The sequence below is a fragment of the Macaca fascicularis genome, chromosome 13 (genome assembly GCF_037993035.2).
Source record: "Macaca fascicularis isolate 582-1 chromosome 13, T2T-MFA8v1.1".
NCBI lineage: Eukaryota > Metazoa > Chordata > Mammalia > Primates > Cercopithecidae > Macaca > Macaca fascicularis.
This window is the reverse complement of record NC_088387.1, coordinates 52,464,264-52,485,779: the sequence shown is the minus strand read 5'-3', so window position 1 is coordinate 52,485,779 and position 21,516 is coordinate 52,464,264. Positions and strand designations below refer to the sequence as shown.

The 21,516-nt window shown below is 41.1% G+C and overlaps 1 protein-coding gene across 25 annotated transcripts in view; it reads right to left on the bottom strand.

Annotated features, from left to right (window-relative positions):
* AAK1 (AP2 associated kinase 1) overlaps positions 1-21,516 on the bottom strand; it is a 179,260-nt gene that overhangs the window by 6,932 nt on the left and 150,812 nt on the right. For 4 of the 25 annotated variants that reach the window (XM_005575681.4, XM_074011617.1, XM_015433569.3 and 1 more), the window contains 5 exons: positions 12,471-12,572; positions 10,602-10,703; positions 8,812-8,922; positions 6,732-6,842; positions 4,069-5,803 (listed from right to left, as the gene is read on the bottom strand). The exons of 4 other annotated variants lie outside the window; for them this stretch is intronic. In XM_005575681.4, the coding sequence (XP_005575738.2) occupies positions 5,709-5,803; positions 6,732-6,842; positions 8,812-8,922; positions 10,602-10,703; positions 12,471-12,572 (521 nt within the window). In that variant the 3' untranslated portion in view covers positions 4,069-5,708. Of the gene's footprint in view, positions 1-1,865; positions 3,081-4,068; positions 5,804-6,731; positions 6,843-8,811; positions 8,923-10,601; positions 10,704-12,470; positions 12,573-21,516 lie in introns of those variants that run through there. 17 more of the 25 variants (XM_045369157.3, XM_045369161.3, XM_045369160.3 and 14 more) reach the window with 6 other exon arrangements.

Here is a 21,516-nt window from a genome sequence, read left to right as displayed (position 1 = left end):
CCAAAAATGGCCAGCTGTGCCTCTCAGGCCAATGAGGCAATTAAATGAGTGAGCTTTCTCATTGGGGATAAAATTAATCTTGCCAACACAAAATGTTTAATTAAGTTGGCCTGGGTATATTAGGGATTAAGTTAGAGGAGGAAGCTGCAAGCCTGTGCTCCATTTTACAACCCTGTGTCTGGACATATCCAGCGCAGGCTGGCAGGCGTCTTCTTCTCCTTGACCACAGGGGTTTTATTCTCTCGGGTAGCCATGACTCATTAATATGTCCTCAGTGTGTAGCTATACTTTTCCTGTGCCCAGGTACTTATATTCACTCAACACTGTGACTAAATCCTTTCTGCAAAAAGGTGGGTTTTCAGCTCAGGAAAAGAGCAACTTCTGTTATTTACGTCTCTAAACATCATGCTCCCATTCGAACAGATAAAAGTCTTTATTTTCCCTGTATGTTTACATAAGAAATTTCTTTACAGACTTTTTTTTTTTTTTTTAATACAATACTTGTGCAGCAATGTTCAAATTTCACATTTTTACTGCGTATCTTCATGTACAACTGTCTGCTTTGTCGTCTTGGGAAGGACGGGTTAAAGACCTATGATAAATACACATCCACATGACAAAGGAGAGTGCAGGGCAGAGTAGAATACTCACAGGAAAAGAGTAAATTCAGGACACTATATGAAAGTGTGAACCAAGAAAGTGTCTTTCATTCTAGCAACTACCACCATCTGGTAACTTCTTTGCATAGGTTAGCATTACCCAAGGAGCCTCCCTATCCCATATTAATGAAAGGAAATCTGGGAGAAGCAAAAGAGTTTTCTTGTTATATATTTTCTGGGACTCATTCTGATTTAAGAAACCTAAGCATGTCCAACTTCAGAAACATTACTAGTGCGGAAAAAGAAAAGGCTGACTTTGTGTTGATAAAATTATAGCCTTTAGAGAGGAATAAAAAATAGCGTTGCAGTATCTGGAGTGTTTCAGGAAAGATTCCATTCTAAATATTCATGTGATAGTTTTTCTGTTCTGCCAGGCAGCCTCTAATTTGCTTAACCCAGCACACTGGGCAATCCTATCATTTTCTTTTTTTTTCTTTTTTTTTTTTTTTTTTTGAGACGGAGTCTCGCTCTGTAGCCCAGGCTGGAGTGCAGTGGCCGGATCTCAGCTCACTGCAAGCTCCGCCTCCCGGGTTCACGCCATTCTCCGGCCTCAGCCTCCCGAGTAGCTGGGACTACAGGCGCTGCCACCTCGCCCGGCTATTTTTTGTATTTCTTAGTAGAGACGGGGTTTCACCGTGTTAGCCAGGATGGTCTCGATCTCCTGACCTCGTGATCCGCCCATCTCGGCCTCCCAAAGTGCTGGGAATACAGGCTTGAGCCACCGCGCCCGGCCCAATCCTATCATTTTCATCCCAAAGCTCAAAGTTAGTGGCTATGGGAGCCTGATAATCTTACAGACTGAGAAGGTTAAGGACTCTGGGAAATCACAGAAAAATCTTATCAAGAGAGACTGTATTTTGACCCAAGGTATCTATAGCATGTATTTATTCAGCTGAGTGCAGATCCCTCCACATCACAGGCTGTCAGCCCCAGAGATCCCTTCATTCCCATAGCACTGCCGAAGGCAGAACTGTTCCTGACCTGGGGAAGGTTATATTGGTTGATCAATTATCTGTCAGGAGAGTAGGAAATAAGTATTCAAAACAAACAAAAGTATTAACAACAAAGCAAATATTACATCTTGAGAAAAGTAGGTTCGTTTCTTGGGTTTGTTTTTCCACAAGTATTAGCAGTCCAAGTTCTGTAATTCTGATTCGGGAAAAGTCAAGTCCAATATCAAATAACAGTGAACAAAGTGACAACTTCTTTCAGAGGTGTTTTAATCCCCGTATCTTTCCATTTTTTAAACCGTTCTAAACACTAGGGAATCACAGAACTTTCCTTATTCAGAAAATTAAAGAAATTAAGTCTTAATCATGTTCACTTTCTATTATAAGGTCCTCTCTGAGAATTTTTTGTGGATTATTCTTTTTTACCGTCTTCAACAGTAACCATTCTTCATCTTACAGGGTTGAATTTGCTTTCTGGAAATGGTTAAATGTTACTCAGAACCAAGAGTAGCAGAAAAGGTAGATAAAGAATGAATACACTTTCAGATGCTTTCTCAAAGTTATACTAATTAAATAATGTAACTGATTTTCTTATACCTTATTACCTTCCTTGATATTATTTCTAAGGAGAGGAGTTTCAAAAATAACTTTAAGGATGGCAGCATCATTAGAATAAGTATTAACTTCTTAAGTAAAACTAGATGACATTGAAGGGAACAACACTTAATTAGATGTCAAAATTCTGATATGTCTGCTAAATAAATCATTAATTATAACAATCATAATCATACTTAGAAGTGTCCACTTAAGCCTTATCTCCTCTGAGGTATGTATTTTTGAAAACATTGGGACTCATTTGAATGTTGTAAAGGGAAAAATCAATTTGTGATGTTTTCTGCTATAGTTATTCCTCTTACATAGCTGGAATAAAAGCAAATCAGAAACATATGCTTATAGTATTTGCCCGTTTTAAACTGGTAGATCCCTGATTATACATTTAAAAAGAAATCTTCTGATACCATTTTATTAGAATAGGTAGGTGTGTGTGGACGCATGTGTTTCTGTAATACTTAAAAAGGAAAATCTCTAAGACTATGATTTAGGCTTCTATTCAGATATCAAGAGAAAGCAAGTTAGTAAAAGCCCATTATAATTCTTTAAAATGTAAACACTGCTGCCATAATAGCAGGAACTACAGAAGATAACTGAAGAACATCAGGATTATATAAATCCTTCATAGCCCTTCTAAACATAATAATATATACTTAGGTCCCTATACTTCTATAATCTTAAAGACCATCTAGTCCAAACCCATTGTATAACTCTAAGGAACAGCAGCTCTGAGAGGTGAAGTGCCTGCTGAAGGTCACTCAGCCAGTGGCTGGCAAGGGCCAGGATGAGATCCCAGGTGGCCTGTCCTGCCCAGGCCTCTTCTCCCCCGACCCTGTTCAATCCAGCTCAGGTCCCACACCTGTAAAATGAAGAGGATGGTGGACTAGAGGATGGTCTCAAAGGTCCCTTAGTAGCTCAGGCTATGATTCCACAGGTACTAGGACACTATGCTCAACTCAAAGAAACTCTTAGCTCAGGGATGATGCTCTAAACCAAGGAAGGCTCCGTTTACCAAAGCACTCATACGCGTTCCTTAACAGAAAAACAGTTCTCCCCTTTGAGGAGGCCTTACTCTAAATAAGCCCAAGATGATTTCTTGTCATTATCTCCCTCAGGCTTCTACTACCGCCTCTGGCTTCTAGTCTGCTCATTTTCATTAACTGCCTCCATTAAGCTTTACTGAGCCAAATGACTAGATAATATATCTCAATGTAATCATGGGTAATGCATGAAAAGAACAATTTAGAGATACCTAATTTCTAAACTGTATTCTTCATAGTTTCAATTAAATTGAGAAACTAGATATTTCATTATATTTCTAACATGTATATATGAAAAAAATCATATATGAAAACATAGAACTCAAACATTATTCTTATTTAAAAATAAACATTTCCTTCATTAATTTATACATTCTTTCTATGTCCAGGAAAGAGAATACAATTCTGACCTGCAGCAATTTTCCTGTCCATAAAGGGGTAAACCAAGTCCTATTTTCACTGCTATCCAACCACAGAGAGCCCTTCGTGGATATCTTTTGCTTTTTAATCCTCGGCAGGAAGCTTGTGCCTCTCTCAGTTTTAGAAATGATCTGTTATCATCTAGAGGCCTTTACCTAGCTCATCTTGTTTCAGCCAGCACGGGAAGTATTCATAGACAGAAGGAAGGCTGGAAGATTCAGACTTTTCCTCCAATGCCTTTCAAAGGCTGCTCGCACATTCCTAGGGTCAAACCTTGCCCTCCAGAATGCAGTGTTTTATACTGTTGTTGCTGTTAAACTTTTTCCCCCCTTAAAGTGCAAACATGAGGAAGAAGAAACAAAAGTACCAGATAGCAAAACAAGCAAATGGACTTGGAATTTTATTTGTACAAATCTGATTAACTGAGAGTTTCCCTTTTGATGATGGACAATGGCACTAGAGGAAGAGAACAAGACTGGGGTTCTCTGTGCCCACTTCTTTTCAAAAGGGTGATGTTATAAAAGTGCTTTCCACATAAGGAAATAAAATACACTTTAATGAGGAAGTGGTGAGTAATGGATAATACAGAGGGTGACCATGAGGCATGTTGTCATGTTAGTGCAGGGGCCTTTATTTATTTTACGAACAATATCCTAAAGTTAATAAAGAACTATGCTTTGTTTTATAATTATTTTTTTAATCTAGGAAGCCAAGGAAAACCAACTGAACATATTCCATTGGCTGCAGCCTTCAATTTAAACATCAGAAAGAAAGGTAAGCTGGGCACACCCAGATTGTGTCCAGCTTGTCAGCACACTTATTTCCGATTATCTGAAAATAAACAACATGCTTATTCTAGAGACAGAGGACCTGCTGAAAGCTTATAGCAACACACAAGTCTATTCAAAATGATTCCATATGTTACACTGTAGGATTGCTGTGTAGTTATACAAGGGGAAGAGATCAAAACCCTGTACAGACACCTGATATCAGACTTGAAATGCCAAGTGGAAACAGAACTATTCAGCATCTTCATTTATACACAATTTACAATATTTGATTCAAAATAAAAATCACAAGAAAAATACATCTGTTTCTGCTACAATTCCTTCCCCTCCCCATCCTCCCCCCACCCCCGCCCCAGTGAAAAGTCTTCTAATAAAAGGTATCATATTACCACCACTGTCTTGTTTTGGTCTAATTCTGAGATCCCACTTGGAACAGTTAACATGAAAAGGAATGGCAATACTTGGGATTTATATAACGTACACATTTTATCCAAGGATCTCAAGTACTTGCAGTCACGTCTCCAGATCTGAGAAATCACGGTTCAATGGAAGCCAGAAAGCTGGACGAATGCTGGGCAGGTTGCATGGGGTGTAAAATCCCTTGGCTAAGTCTATGATCAAACAAGGTCAAAGTTGGTTGGCTAGAGCTGGGCTCAATTTCTCTTCTCAAATGTATACTACCAGTCAGTAAGTTTTACCCTTTCTTAAACCATACACCCATCTCCAGGCTAGTGCCTAGAGTTAAGACCAACTGAAGTAGCCATGTCCTCATGATAATGCATCAGGATAAAAAGCAAAAACAGGGAAATACATTCATCAGCATCTGGCCAAAGGAGACAGGGGTTGGGAGAATTGATTTGGGAGGCCATTCCTAGCAAGAACGAGACAAAAATGTCAATTCACTAGTTTCAGTTACAGTTAAGCTTTTGGTGGAGTCGATTCCAGCAGAGGTGAAGCTCATGGCATCTAGCGCTTGATTTAAGATAATGCTATTGAAGAAGGGTAATGAGAAAACACAGCAAACTAACAAGGAGGAACTGGCCAAGGAATATCTGGAGGGCCAAAGTGATTTTCTTTCCTTATCATTTCTACAGGAGAAGGCAAGGGGTAGGAGAAAAGGGCTGGAGGGCCCCTTAGCTGCAGATTTTTTTTAAAAAAATCATTTTTTTCATAACTCCGTAATGAAAATGTATTTTACGGTATGAAGGTTACAGAACTGCATCTGCTACTGGGTCACGGCTACAGGTCTATGAGCTGATCCACCAGCAGTAAAGACCTGGCTAGGTTGGGAAGACTGGACTCAGAGCTCCCACTGCTGTTTCTAGAGTGCCCACCTGGAAGTGGAGAGATAGGAATTCAGTACAAAACATAGAGGGTTAAAGGTTTAGATGTGCAGAGCAAGCAAAGAAGAAAAACCAAACCAAAACCAAAACCAAAACAAAAACAAAAAACAAAAAAATCAAACCCTAGAGAAGCAATAGTTTACATTTGCAAACCCTTACATGTTGATTTTGAAACACATACGTTAGCTGTCCACCACCTCCCACCAAAAGCTCAGGCACTCTGTGCACACCACAGTATAGGCAGGACATCTTGCAAAGAGTCCTTGCAAAAGTATTTTCAAATCAATACTTTTTTTTTGGTTGAGAATTGCTGGCTATATACTAACTTCCTGATAATATCAAGCCATCTCCCTTTGACAAAGTAAAAATCAATAATTTTTGCTTTGGGGAGAAACTAGTTATTAAGATACTGCAATAAGAACATGCTTTAAAAAATAAATAGATGGTCCCATGGCAGTTTAGTGTTTTATGGCATGTTCAAATGATTTTCATCCATCAAAGTTGAAAAAGGATGCTCCATGAATGTCAGAAAGATGTGAATGATACCAAAACACAGCTGTTAATCTCTTTGGGAAAAATATTTATTACGGATTATTCTAATCATGATAAAAAATGTGATGTGCTTTTGATATATACCTTCAGGTTTCCACTGACTGAAGATCATTTTGCTTTTGGCTTCATGGTAAAAACTAACTTTTGGCCAACTGTTAAATACTTCTCTCTAAATAAACACCATGGTCAAACTTTAAAGATACCTATCTCTATCTATCTATACTGGTCCAGCCTACAATGATTCTCATTACTCCCAATGTCCTTCATTAAATGTTGATGCTTTTCTTCCCCCTTGCAGATTAGGTGCATGACTATTTTGAAGAGAACTGAGGCCAAGCTCTTCTCTTTTCCCCATCCTTTTTCTTACCTTGTGGGTTTTTGGTTATCAATACAGGAATAGGGTCAAACTCATCTTCAGCCACCTTGTCCGAGCCCTCAGGGACATCAAAACCTGAGATGAGATTACTATCTTCTGCAGCTTAATACAGAATGCAAGTACACAAGCAGAAACAACAGAGGTAGAGATTAGCAAATGAGAGAATGTGAAAGAGGCACAAAGATCTCAACTGTATAGCCCTGTTATTTCCCAAGGTGAAAGTACTCATCTTTCTGAGTTGAAATAAAAGTAGCAAAACTGGAAAATACAGAGATATAGAAAAAAATGCTTTAGAGTTGGTCATGTTAAGACTTTTATAAATGATTAGGGAGAAGGGTTCTTGGAAGAATTCTAATATTTATAAGCCATTAATTATAATTATTGTGAGGTATCTCTTCAATGTCACTAATCCACAAAGGCATAGGAATAAGTCACCTGTCTTCACTGGGGGAACAGAGGCCTAACAATATTCGAAAAACTCAAAACTGGGACGGCGGCGGGGGCGGGGGAGGAGGAAGAGAATTGGTGGCTCTCTAAGAAGTAACCACTGTATGTATACAAGGCAAACAAAATACTGCTGGAAGGACTCACTGCACTGTGACTGGGAAAAAAAGACATTGAAACAACTCAGACGCCTCAGGGAATGTTGAGGCACAAGATTACACATACTGAGGCCTCAAGTAGAAGGTTTGTTAGAATAGTCTTATCCATTCTAATTAAAGCTATCCTACCCGCAAAGCAAGTGCTAGCTGAGCACCTATTTTGCAAATGATGCTTCTCTGTAATTCTACATTGCTGCTGACACACTCCTGCCAGACATCACTGTCTAAATAGGTAACTTCCCTCTACATCACCTATAAAAACATAATCATTTTAATGTTATCAGGGGTAAAAACAAAAACTCAGCTATTACCATTGCAAACCACAGGGGTGATTATTTTTAGTCATCCTGGGGAGTCTTCTTTCTTGAATTTTCTCCTGAAGGGACTTAAGCTCTTCCTTTTCTATGCATTTTTTCTTTCCAGAAGACTATTTTCCCTACCCAATCACAGAAAGTTCAGTAACAAAGTAAGCCAGGCATTGAGCCTGATACTGTCACAAACTACTCATTGAATAGAATCTGATTCAAGCTACCTCTGTCCAGCAGGATTTCAGACCACTATTAACCCAAGACTAAAAAATGAAAATGGTAGATTAGAAAGAGAAATCCAGTAACCAATCATGACTTGAAGGTGAACTTCTACAAGTTCAAACTTACAGGACTGACTTTTGAGGAAAGATGCTTATTTCTTTATTGCAGTCATCACTATGCAATAACTTTGAATCAGATATGATAAAACCATTTTACATCTAAGGCCAACAAGCATCATATTGATTATTATAAGCAGATAGTAGATAGTTACTTCAACCATCTACTTGAATTGATTGCAAAGGTACCTAGCTTTTAAAGGTAACATGGAATATGTGCATTCTATGTTCTTGCCAGAAAGCAATACTTTCACCAATCTGTTGTCTAGGTCTTTTTTAAGATTTAATTTTATTTATTTTTAGTACCTGTCTGCTATTTTTTTTTTTTTTTTTTTTTTTTAAGACAGAGTCTTGCTCTGCTGCCCAGGCTGGAGTGCAGTGGTATAATCATAGCTCACTGCAGCTTTGCCCTCCCGGCCTCAAGCAATCATCCTACCTCAGCCTTCCGAGAAGCTGGTACCATCGGTGCATGCTGCCATGGCTGGCTAATTAAAACATTTTTTTGTAGAGACTGAGACTCCGTATGTTGTCCAGGCTGGTCTCAAATTCCTGGGCTCAAGTGATCCTCCCACCTCAGCCTCCCAAAGTGCTGGGATTGCAGGCCTGAGCTACCATACCTGGCCTATTGTCTAAGTCTTAGTAAATATTCTCACTGAGAGGTATTATAACACAGTATGTAAGAGTACAAACTCAAGTTTTCCATATAAGGAGGTAGTTTTAAAACTTCACTAGTAAAGACTTTTGATAAGAAAAACTCTCAAAAGTTGTTTAGTTCTTTCCCCTCTAAGGACACATGCGGGCCTGAGAAGAAGAAAGCATTTACCTTTATGGACTGGAGCAGAGATTGCTGTGGGGGCAAACTCTTCCAGAAGGTCAGTAGTAGGGTTAGAGAGCAGAGAACAATCAAGCAGGGAATCTTCCCCGGTGAGAGAATCTGAGTCCAGATTCACAGCATCCCAGGTCAGTGATGGCATTAAGTGGCACACACAACAATATCATGAGATTAGATCTTAGCCTTTAAGTTACTGCATTTACACATTACACATACAAGCCAAAGTGGGAGAAAGAAAACCAAAAGAAATCTGTGAAGCCTTCTGGATTTTCATCTACAGAAACATGTCTTTCTAGATTCCTCTTAACATTAATATAGAAATAGAGGAAAATTTTTTGCTCAGAGGTTGCTGGTTAAACAGGTCTGTGATTTGGATGCTGAGCTAACTTTAGCACCTCAGTTCTTAGTGAATGCCATTTGGGAGAAAAAACTTAACAATTAGACTTTCACTTAAAGTTTCCCTAAACACTCAATGAAAGAAGTTACCATAGGACGAAGTATCCAAACTGATTAGGAGAGGGTTGCCTCTGGCTTATTATTAGCAGAATGCGACAAGATTAAACAGTACCTTCTAGAACCAGGTTCCCACCCACAATGCCTCTTACTAGTATTCTTTACATTGAAATTGGCCCTTTGAACATGATTTTGATTTCAGAAAACCAAGACAAAAACTCAAAGTATTTTTTTTTTTTTGAGATGCAGTCTGGCTCTGTCCCCCAGGCTGGAGTGCAGTGGGGCGATCTTGGCTCACCGCAACCTCTGCCTCTGGGTTCAAGTGATTCTCCTGCCTCAGCCTCTCGAGTAGCTGGGATTACAGGCATGCGCCACCACACCCGGCTAATTTTGTATTTTTAGTGGAGACGGGGTTTCTCCATGTTGGTCAGGCTGGTCTCAAACTCCTGACCTCAGGTGATCCACCCACCTCAGTCTCCCAAAGCGCTGGGATTACAGGTGTGAGCCACCACACCCGGCCTGAGTTTAAGCATTTTAACACAGGGATTGTTTTCTGAGAAAGTTTTCTAGGAGAAAACATTCAAATGAGAACAAGGAAAATAAATCATATTGTCTTTGGAGGTATTTTTTTTTTCACCTGCATGAATTTATCCACACGTTTCCTAGGCTTCTAATTGTTTCTATCCAAGTTTGAAAACCAGATACTTTTATCAAGGGAATTATGGACCCAAAAATAAAAAAAAGGTTACCAAATCTGTATTTGTGGGCAGTTAAGAAATTCTATTAAGACTGTAAGACTGAATTTTGAAATCAGGGTACAAGCAATATTAGATCTAGGGAAGACTTCAACTTTGCCTACAATTTAATAGCAAATTACCTATACAAGATTAAAGCACTATGCTGGGAACAGAACATCAATATATAGAAGATGAGCTCCATGGCCATCACTGACATTGGTAGACTGGAAAGATGCACAGCAATCTGGAGGGTTAAGGGTGTCCTTACAGCTCGGTGGAGTTCTTTAATTAAGGACATAGAGGGATCCCGCCACCAGTGAAAAGAATCTTGAATAAAGAAATACTGTAACCAGAGAAAGCCCAGAGATTACTCCACAGAGAACATGGCTCCAAAAAGTACTCAGTTCTTTAGCAAGCAAATATATCCCTCAACCTCTAGAAGCTGGGGCTGTAACAATTCAGAGTGCCCATTTCAGCAGGAAGTACCTGGGCTGCAAAAGAAGCCCGGGATCGATCGAGTCACGTGAAAAGACTGGCTCAGAGGTTCACCGCACCGACCAGTCCCTGCAGCTGCAGAGACCCCTGACTGACCTGTGCGATTCGAGGTCACAGATTCCGTCTGAGATGGGAGGCGCTGGGGAACTGGGGGCTCCAGTCCTGGGATGAGACTCTCAACAGCAACGTCAGCTTTTTCTTTCGTAACAGAGCATTAAGAAGAGGAAAGGGTAAGGGAAAGGGAGTCAGAAGTTTCTTTAGGAAATTCTGTGAAGCTTTCTTCTTTTTTCAAATTCTCATTTTTTGAGATGGTGTCTCGCTCCTGAGCTCAAGCGATCTCTCCCACCTTGGCTTCCCAAAGTCCTGGGATTGCAAGCGTGAGCCACAGCACCCAGCCGTGTGAAGGCTTTCTTTTAACAGGTCTCTAAAATGCCAGTCTCAGGCAAAGTGGAAAGAACAGTAAGTTCCTTTATTTCTGCTGCTCTGAACGTCTAGGCTTCACTGAGCATGCGTGTGCAAGGCGAAACACTGCGGCCAGTCTCACTGATGATCAGTTCTCATAAACAAATTCGGAACATAAGCCGCTCAGCAAACCTCTTCCATGTCACAAGAGATGGGCTGAAAGGCACCTTAATTTTTTCTGGTAATTTTGCTTTTATTAAGGGATAAACCTGGGGACAAATATCCTCTGTGCCATGTGAAGGCCATTAATCCATCTCAAACCCCATCCCAGGATGTAGCTGGGAGGCTTTTTACACCATGTGACACCCCTCAGCTGCAGGCCTACCTCTATGCAAGGTCATGGCACTTCTGAGTTCTAGGACTTTCTGCCCAAAGGCATTATTAGGTGTCTCATAATTGGACCCTCCTGAAGTACAGGGGCCTTGAACATTTTGCAAATTTGGCCTGCCTTGCTGTTGGAACACAGGGAAATGTGAGACAGGAAGCAGACCAAGCCCCTGCCCTGGATTCTATTTATGGGGCTTAACCAGTGGGCAAAATGTTTTCTCAGTTACTGATACTTGGTATATACACGGACCTTATAACATTTTTAAAATTTTGTTTAAGATGGGTCTCTGTCACCTAAGCTGGCGGGCAGTGGCATGATCAGGGCTCACTGCAGCCTCAAACCCCCTGGTTCAAAGCGATCTTCTGTCTCAGCCTCCCAAAGAGCTGGTAGCACAGGTGTGCGCCCCCAAACCTGGCTAATTAACAATTTTTTTTTTGTAGAGATAGGGTCTTCCTATGTTTCCCAGGCTGGTCCCACTGCAGCTGGATGTACATGGGCCTTCTAAAGAAGAATCTGGGCTGGGCATGGTGGCTCACCCCTGTAATCCCAGCACTTTGGGAGGCTGAGGTGGGTGGATCACCTAAGGTCGGGAGTTTGAGACCAGCCTGACCAACATGAAGAAACCCTGTCTCTATTAAAAATATAAAAAGTAGCCAGGCGTGGTGGTGCAAGCCTGTAATCCCAGCTACTCGGGAGGCTGAGGCAGGAAAATCGCTTGAACCTGGGAGGCAGAGGTTGCGGTGAGCCGATATCACGCCACTGCACTCCAGCCTGGGCAACAAGAGCGAAACTCTGTCTCAAAAAATAAAAATAAAAATAAAATAAAAAAAGAAGAAGAATCTGCTAAATTTCATTAAGTTCAGCAAAGGTAAAGTCTAGTTAGAAACCAACTTTTTAAAGTTTTTCTAACTACATGTGAAACTTTTCACATTCCTCCTCATTCATAAGAGATCCACTTTAGAAATCTTAAGGTATTAAGAAAGGCAAAAAATAGACGCTGTACCCCTGAAAAGCAGGGAAAACACTTCATTTGGAGTGATACAAGTGAGATTAAATAGCTTTGGCTTCGGGGGTGGCAGGGCTATTCCCTGGGGACTGGTTAACTAGGTACTTGTCATTCTTGAAACAGGCACACATATCATGCATGACTGAAGAAACAGAGATGATGACTTTACCAATTACAGCATCGGAAGTGCTACCAAAAGGATCTGTCATAGGCAAGAGGTCAGGGAGCAGAAGAGAAGTGTCAGGAGATTTGAGTCCCTCAATTAGTTTTTCTACGTTGGGCAGAGAGACAAAAAGAAAGCAAAAATGTAATGAGATATTAAAGCCAGCGGATCATTCACTATTCTCTATGCAAACACATTTTAGGGGGGTCAATATTTGGTATAGATTCACCATAAAAATTAATGCTATTAATATCTTAACAACAGGCTTTCAAAATTGGCAGTTTAAAAATGATTACTTCCTCAAGTGAAGTAGTCACTTTGTAAGGCATTCCAGATGCTGCCCTGGCTGTGTCTGCTTGTTTTTATCTGAGGTGTAATTTGCATATAATAAAAGTCACCCATTTTAAGTGTACAACGTGGTTAGTTTGGACAAATGTATACATTTATATCATTACCACTGAAATGATACAGAACATTTCCAAAACCTGAGAAAATTCCTTCATATCCCTTTACAGTCAGTGCCTTCCTCTCACCACAGACCCTGGTAACATTTTACAGATCTGCTTTCTGTCCCTACAGCTTTGCCTTTTAAAGAATTTCCAGTAAGTGGAACCATAGAGTATATAGTCTTTTGAGTGTGGTTTCCTTCCTGTGGCATAATGCCTTTGAGATGAAATTCACCTGTGTGGTCGCAAGTATCAATAGTTTGCTCTGTTTTTCTGCTGGGTCCTGTTCCATTGTATGGCTGTACCACACTTTTTTGATCCATTCACCAACTGATAAACATTTGGTTGTTTCCAGTTTTTAAGCTAGTAAAAATAAAGCTGCCATAAACATCTGCATATAAATATTTGTACGTTCATTTTCCTTCCTGGGCTTAGTTTTGAATCTCTCTCTCTTTTGGGGGGTTGGGGGGGACTTTATTTAGAAACAGTTTATAACTCACCAAGACAATCAATTCAACCACACCTAAGTTGACTTCAACGATCATTTATTGTCTGCCAATTGTGCACCTGTGACATGCTGGCAGTCATATTATTCCATGGTCAAATCTCACAAAATTCACTTAAGCCCGAAAATGGATTACTCTTGATGTCTTCTGGCCAAGAAATAAAAGGACGCCAGAGCCACCAGACTTGTCACACCTGGTAACTTAAAATGATTCTTCTAGCCCTGATCCATCAAGAACCCTCTATTTACCTTTAAGCTATTAAAGGTAAAGCATTAACTTGAAACAAAATAATGAATCATAGAATCTTACAGGAGGAAGGGAATTTAGAGCTCATATTTCCTGTTAAGAGGAGACTTAGATCACATAAATTCTGTAACTTGCCCAATGAAAGGCATGTCAACAATGTTCTTTTAAACCATGGAAATGTCATTAAGATAACTAAAATGAAATGTTTGTTTGAGAAAAGTGACTTAAAGTCCAAGAACGTGTATATAACGTTGTAATAAATCTGTATTCTTCTAGGCCATTTGGGAATTGAGATAAGCAAGAAATAAATTGATATTCATGGAAAAACAGGAACCAAATTTTAGGTGATCTTCAATTTAGGTGATCTGTAACTACACAGGTCAAACAAAAGAATGGATTTCAGAATCTTGGCAAGATAATTTGCTTTAGTATAATTAACACACTGCAGAAAAAGACTTACATGTAAAGCCAATTCACCCTCTCTGGAGTCTATGGAATGTAGGTAACTTTGAATTAAATGACAATAAGCTACATTTCTCATTTATACCTCGTTTATATTTTTAAAAAAAGAAAGGACAGCTGGGCGCAGTGGCTCACGCCTGTAATCCCAGCACTTTGGGAGGCCGAGGTGGATGGATCACCTGAGGACAGGAGTTCGAGACCAGCCTGGCCAACATGGGGAAATCCACGTCTCTACTTAAAATACAAAAATCAGCCGGGTGTGGTAGTGCATGCCTATAGTCCCAGCCTGACCAACATGGCGAAACCCCGGGGCCTCTACTAAAAATACAAAAATTAGCCGGGCATGGTGGCACGTGCCTTAAGTCCCGGCTACTCAGGAGGCTGAGGCAGGAGAATTGCTTGAACTCAGGAGGCGGAGGCTGCAGTGAGCCAAGATTGTGCCATTGCACTGCAGCCTGGGTGACAGAGTGAGACTCTGTCTCAATAAAATAAAATAAAATAATAAATAAAAACAAAAAAAGGAAGGAAGAAAAAAGGAAGCTTTTCAGTTGCAGGAAAAAACCCTCACAGGGCACTAACCAAGTACACAAGTATAATTATATTAGCATTAACCTTATACTATATATGACATTATAAGATGTGAAAAATATCTCTAATAATTTTCAGCATACTGGTAAAAATAAGATGGTTTTCCTAAAAAGTCTAACTTTGCATTGTTCCAAACACTAGTTTTTGCTTCATTCCTCTCTCCTCAAAAAACTGTCACTTAAAAAAATGAAATTATTTGCTTCTTTTAACTTAGCACTTACATATTTGCAACCTTGGAAAGCAATGGATAAAAAGTAAAGAACCAAAATTACTTGCTTGTCTTTCATACAGCAGTTTATCTTGGTGCAAAACCTCAGGCTAGCATTCTTTCAGATTCTGAATTCTAGCCTCTCTGGTGACATGTTGTGACTCTGGCACAGTTCCTTAACCTTCTGACATTATCTCCTCATCTGTAAAATGGAGATGCCTCCCCCTACTTTTTTGTACTTGTCACTCAATACCATCTCCTCTAAGCTTTTCCCCACCTTCCTGCCGCATCAGGAATCTTCTGGAGCATCCTGCACTCAATTCTCTTGCAGCCCTTAAACATGACTGAAGGTAGGGAAGGGTCTTACGAACCTTTGTATCCCGGTTCTTGGTTTCCCCTCAGATGCCCTGCCACATCTATGCCTTTTGGCTTGACTGGGGAGGTGGAAAGAACAGGAGTTGAAGAAGAATCTCCCTCTTTTCTTTTTTTCTGAGATGGAGTTTGACTCTTGTCACCCAGGCTGGAGTGCAATGGCACAATTTTGGCTCACTGCAACCTCCCCCTCCCATATCCAAGCGATTCTCCTGCCTCAGTCTCCGGTAACTGGGATTACGAGTGTGCACCACCACACTCAGCTAATTTTTGTATTTTTAGCAGAGATAGGGTTTCACTATGATGGCCAGGCTGGTCTCGAACTCCTGACCTCAGGTGATCCACCCACCCTGGCCTCCCAAAGTGCTGGGATTACAGGTGTGAGTCACTGAAGTCACTGAGCCCAGCCTTTCTTTTTTTTTTTTCTTTTTCTTTTTTTTAAAGAGAGAGGAGGATAGTGCTCTGTCACCCGGGCTGAAGTGCTATGAAATGATCACAGCTCACTGCAGCCTCGAACTCCTGGGAAGCCAGGGCTACAGGCATGTACCACCATGCTCGGCTAATTTTTTTTATTTTTCATTTTATTAGAGATGGGGTCTCGCTATGCTGCCTAGGACAGTCTTGAGCTCCTGGCCTCAGTTAATCCTCCTGTCTCAGCCTCCTGAGTTGCTGACATTACAGGTATAAGCCACTGAACCTGGCTCAAGAATCTAATATTTTTATAAGTCATGAGCAAAAAGGCATGTGGGAGGGTAAAGAAGTACATCAGTGTACACGTGTTGTGTGGTGAGACAGAACGGTGTAAACTGCCTAATTTAGGGAGGCTTGTTTTCTGACCAAACCTCAAAGTAACAGGCTATTCACATAGATAACTTGTATGGTCACGGCTGCTTGGGAAATACTCAAATACAAGAAATGTCGGAGGGAGGAGCTGCAGACAGAACAATACCAGGTACAAAGCTGGGAGTGAGAGCACAGGCCACGTCTATGTAAGGTGGACAGCTGTGCAAAGAGCTGCTTGGACTCCCAGGATTCTCACAGGGAGGGAAGGTTCCCAGTGACTCAGTGGGCCTTCAGGTGCCATCACAATGATGGACATCACTTACATTTGTAGAGCTTAATATCAAATATTTTCATTCATTATTCAAAAACCCCTGGGTTTGAGAATACTAACACAGTTTAACAGAATGAAGATCAGAGACCATGAGAATGTGTGACTTGCCCAAAGTCACAGATTAGACATGGTAGAGCCTGGACTTGTCTTTGAAGTTCTCTCTGTATCTGTCTAGGGGTCTGCCTATCTCCATCAATAAAGGAATATGAGTCTTCACATAGACATGGTCCCAGGGACAATGGTAATGTTATCAGGCAGGTTAGCACTGGAAAGAACCTCATATCTTATGTAATTCAGCCTTCTCATTTATGAATGAAGAAACCAGCTCCAGAAAGTTAAAGTAACTTGCCAAAGATCTCACAGCAAGTAAGCAAGAGAGCTAGCTAGCTGATACTAAGACTCAGATATTTGACCACACTAGAGATTAATTCTTCCAGTTTAACTAAAGTTTTGATTGCTTAAAAATGAAAGGACTCTTAGAAGAGGTCACATCTAAAGCTATTACTGGTCATTTTTGGCCATTGTAAATGAAGAACTTGAGAAAAGGATATAATGGGAGGCGCAAGAAAGGCTATAGGATGCTGACAGTCTGTAACTCATGGAGCCTGGAGGCCTTCCATCTGCATCAAGGGCTGGCCCTGATATCCTTTGTTTTATAAATTCTGTCCTTTCTCTTACAGTTTAATAGAAACACACTGAAGCCAAGTATCATGATGAAGAACTGCACGGAGAAGAATAGCACAGAGAAGAGAGTGGTGAATGTAGGAAACTGTAGAAGTGTTTCTTAAGATCCAAAAACATCAAACTTCACATCAGCATATCATGACTTAGTGCTGTCTAATGAACAAAGATCTTTTTTCCCCATGAGTTATGAGAAGTAGCTTCTTTGGCTGCAAAGGCAAAAGCTATTCTTCTGGGACAGTTCACACCTGAAATGTACAAAGACTGACACTGTTATTCTCAATTATTTAAGGGGACAGACCAACAAAACCCCCAAATTATTTATAAATTGTATTTTAGAAATGATTTAATCTTCCTAAGAAATGTTTGTGAAAAGCAGTGGACAATTCTGAAGAGAAGAAAATGGTCCAGTTTTGCATTAGTTTTTGTTTGTTTGGTTTGTTTTGTTTTGTTTTTGAGACGGAGTTTCGCTCTTGTTGCCCAGGCTGGAGTGCAATGGCACGATCTCGGCTCACTGCAACCTCCACTTCCTGGGTTCAAGCGATTCTCCTGTCTCAGCCTCCCGAGTAGCTGGGATTACAGGTGCCTGCCACCACACCCAGCTAATTTTTCTTATTTTTATTAGAGATGGGTTTCGCCATGTTGGTCAGGCTGGTCTCAAACTCCTGACCTCAGGTGATCCAAAGTGCTGGAATTATAGGTATGAGCCGCTGCGCTCGGCCAAGTTTTGCATTAGTTTTTAGGCTTACTCTGATATTTTTAGAACTGACTCCAGACTCTAAATGTGTGTGTGTGCACGTGCGTGCGCGTGTATGTGTGTCTGAGGGAGGTGAACAAGGGTTGAATAACTATCGGGTACAATGTTCAGTACCTGGGTGATGGGATCAGTTGTACCCCAAACCTCAGCATCATGCTATGTACCCAGGTAACAAACAGGCACACGTATCCCCTAAATCTCGAATATAAGTAGAAGTTATAAAAAAAGATAGAGAGTATCATTTTATTGATTTATTTTTACTTTTTATTGTGATAATATACATTTTAGGGATTTTAGCTGGGGCCTGCAAAATCCCAAAAAATAAAGAGCAAAAGAGCCTGAATTTAAGTTGCCTGATTTTTCTTTTTTTCTTTTTTTTTTTTTTTTGAGACAGAGTCTTGCTCTGTCGCCCAGGCTGGAGTGCAGTGGCCGGATCTCAGCTCACTGCAAGCTCCGCCTCCCGGGTTTACGCCATTCTCCTGCCTCAGCCTCCCGAGTAGCTGGGACTGCAGGCGCCCGCCACCTCGCCCGGCTAGTTTTTTGTATTTTTTAGTAGAGACGGGGTTTCACGGGGTTAGCCAGGATGGTCTCGATCTCCTGACCTCGTGATCCGCCCGTCTCGGCCTCCCAAAGTGCTGGGATTACAGGCTTGAGCCACCGCGCCCGGCCGAGTTGCCTGATTTTTCTAAGCAATTTTCTCAGCTGTAAACAGATTAAGAACTACTTTAAAGTGTTGTTGGGATTAAAAGGGTGTATTTATCAGAATGAATGTGTGTATAAATAAAGCGTTTGGTACATAAAAGGGGATTAACATCTCTTTTAAGTAAGAGGACTAGATGGGCTAGGGGGTCACTAGGCCACAGGTGCCTGTGATTACAGTAATGAATATGGGTCAAGCTCCATATTTTACTCAAGTGCCTTGGGTGAGAACAGAATAAGCAGAACTGTTAGAATAAAGTGAAAGGTGGGGATGAGGCAGGATGGTCTAACAGAGAGGTAGACAAGGTACTAAGAAACAGGAGATCTGTTCTGCACTAAGTGTGTGTAGTACTTTGGGCAAATCTCTTACTCTCTCTAGATTGAAGTTCTCTTATCGACAAAATGAAGATAAACTGGCCAGGCGGAGTGGCTCATGCTTGTAATCCCAGCACTCCTACCTTAGCCTCCAAGTAACTGGAACTACAGATGCATGCCACCATGCCTGGCTAACTTAAAACTTTTTCTTTTTTTGAAAAAATGGGGTCCCTGTATGTTACCCAGTCTTGTCTCAAACTCCTGGCCTCAAGTGATCCACCCATCTCAGCCTCCCAAAGTGCTGGGATTACAGGAGTGAGCCACCATGTCCAGTCCCTCTCTTAAAATATCAAAAGAGATGCTGGCTGTGGGGCTCACCCCTGTAATCCCAGCGCTTTGGGACACTGAGGTAGGTGGATCACCTAAGGTCAGGAGTTCGAGACCAGCTTGGCCAGCATGGAGAAACACAATCTCTATGAAAAATACAAAAATTAGCCAGGTGTGGTGGCGCACGCCTGTAATCCGAGCTGCTCGGGGGGCTGAGGCAGGAGAATCACTTGAAGCCAGGAGGCGGAGGTTGCAGTGAGCTGAGATCGCACCACTGCACTCCAGCCTGGGCGACAGAGCGAGACTCAGTCTCGGGAAAAAAAAAAAAAAGAGGACAGGTACCTACTTATACAGGCTAATAAAACCAAGGGCTTGCTCAAGGCCCATTCTGACTCTAGTTAAGAATATGACCAGGAGGAGCAGAACAGGCTGAACGGACAGACATGGAAGGGCCGAACACGAGCCCCACCAAAAAAGAGGACGCAGCTGCTCCAGCCTTGTGGCTTTGAAATTTATGTTCTGTCTGATTTGGGGTGTAAGCCCTGAAGTCTCATGATGAGAGATTATGTTTTAAAACTCTAGTCACCCTAAAAAAGAAATAAAATAAAACGAAATCTAGTCACTCTAAAGAGTTCTTAGCATTGAGAAACCATTTGTGACATCTGCAAGTTGGAAGCAAAAGTCAAACATCATGCCACATTCCAAGCTCATTTTAGAGAATTAAATCTGCAGAAAGATAAGCTTTCAGAGTAAAAACACATATTATGACCAACCTTGGACTTCTCAGTATCACTAGACTGCAGTTGGAAATGAGGAAGATGCCAGGCCAAAAGTTATGAGAAGAATACCCGTCTTGATGACAAACCATTGAGAAAACACAGCTTCTCTTGCTTAACTTCTCAAGAGATGATGAAGTACCATAAACCAAGAGGCACTTTTTTAAAAAAAAGATTTTAATTCTAAGAAGCAGGCCGGGCGCGGTGGCTCAAGCCTGTAATCCCAGCACTTTGGGAGGCCGAGACGGGCGGATCACGAGGTCAGGAGATCGAGACCATCCTGGCTAACACGGTGAAACCTCGTCTCTATTAAGAAATACAAAAAACTAGCCGGGCGAGGTGGCGGGCGCCTGTAGTCCCAGCTACTCCGGAGGCTGAGGCAGGAGAATGGCGTGAACCCGGGAGGCGGAGCTTGCAGTGAGCTGAGATCCGGCCACTGCACTCCAGCCTGGGTGACAGAGCGAGACTCCGTCTCAAAAAAAAAAAAAAAGAAGCAACACTGATGGGGCAATGAATGCCTTCTTGCTTAGTCTGTGGAAAACCGAGATCAGTACTGCAGAGGTGTTATAAAAATCGTTTCCTCAAATCCTTGTGCATTGTTGGTGGGGATGTAAAATGATGCAGCCTCTATGGAAAACAGTGGTCCTCAAAAAGTTAAAAATAGAATTAGCATATGATCCAGCAATTCCATTTTCGGGTATATACCCAAGAGAATTGAAAGCAGGATCTGGAAGAGATATTTGTACACTCAATGTTCACAGCCACGTCACTCACAAAAGACAAAAGATGGAAGCAATCCAAGTGTCGATTAACAGAGGAAAGGAGAAAGAAAATGTGGTATATACATACAATGGACTATTATTTAGCCTGAGAAAGACAGAAAATTCTGACATATGCTACAACATGAATGAACCTTAAGGATACGATGCTAAGTGAAATAAGCCAGTCACAAAAGGACAAATACTGTATGATTCCACTTATATTCGGTTCCTAGAGTAGTCAAATTCATAGATACAGAAAATAGAGTGATGGTTGCCAGGGGCTGGGAAGAAGGGAAAACAGAGAGTTGTTGTTTAATGGGTACAGAGTTTCAGTTTTGCAAGATGAAAAAAGGTGGGTGGATGGATGGTAGTGATGGCTGCAAAACAATAATAATGTACTTAATGCCACCGAACTGTACACTTAGAAATGGTTAAAATGGTAAATCTCATTATGTACATTTTACTACAATTTAAAGAATGATTTAAAAATATTGTCCCCAATTTTCAGAGAAAATTCCTCAATCTTTCTAATATATATCTATGTGTGTGTACATACACACACACACATTTTTTGAGAGACAGGGTCTCGCTCTGTCATACCCAGGCTGGAGTGCAGTGGTGTGATCATAGCTGATTGCAGCCTCAAACTTCTGGGCTCAAGGGATCCTCCTGCCTCAGCCTCCCAAGTAGCTAGGACTACAAGCATGCACCACTATGCCTGGCTAATTTAAAAAATTTTTTTTCTTTTTTTTTTTTTTTTAGAGACAGGGTCTCACCATGTTGCCCAGGCTGGT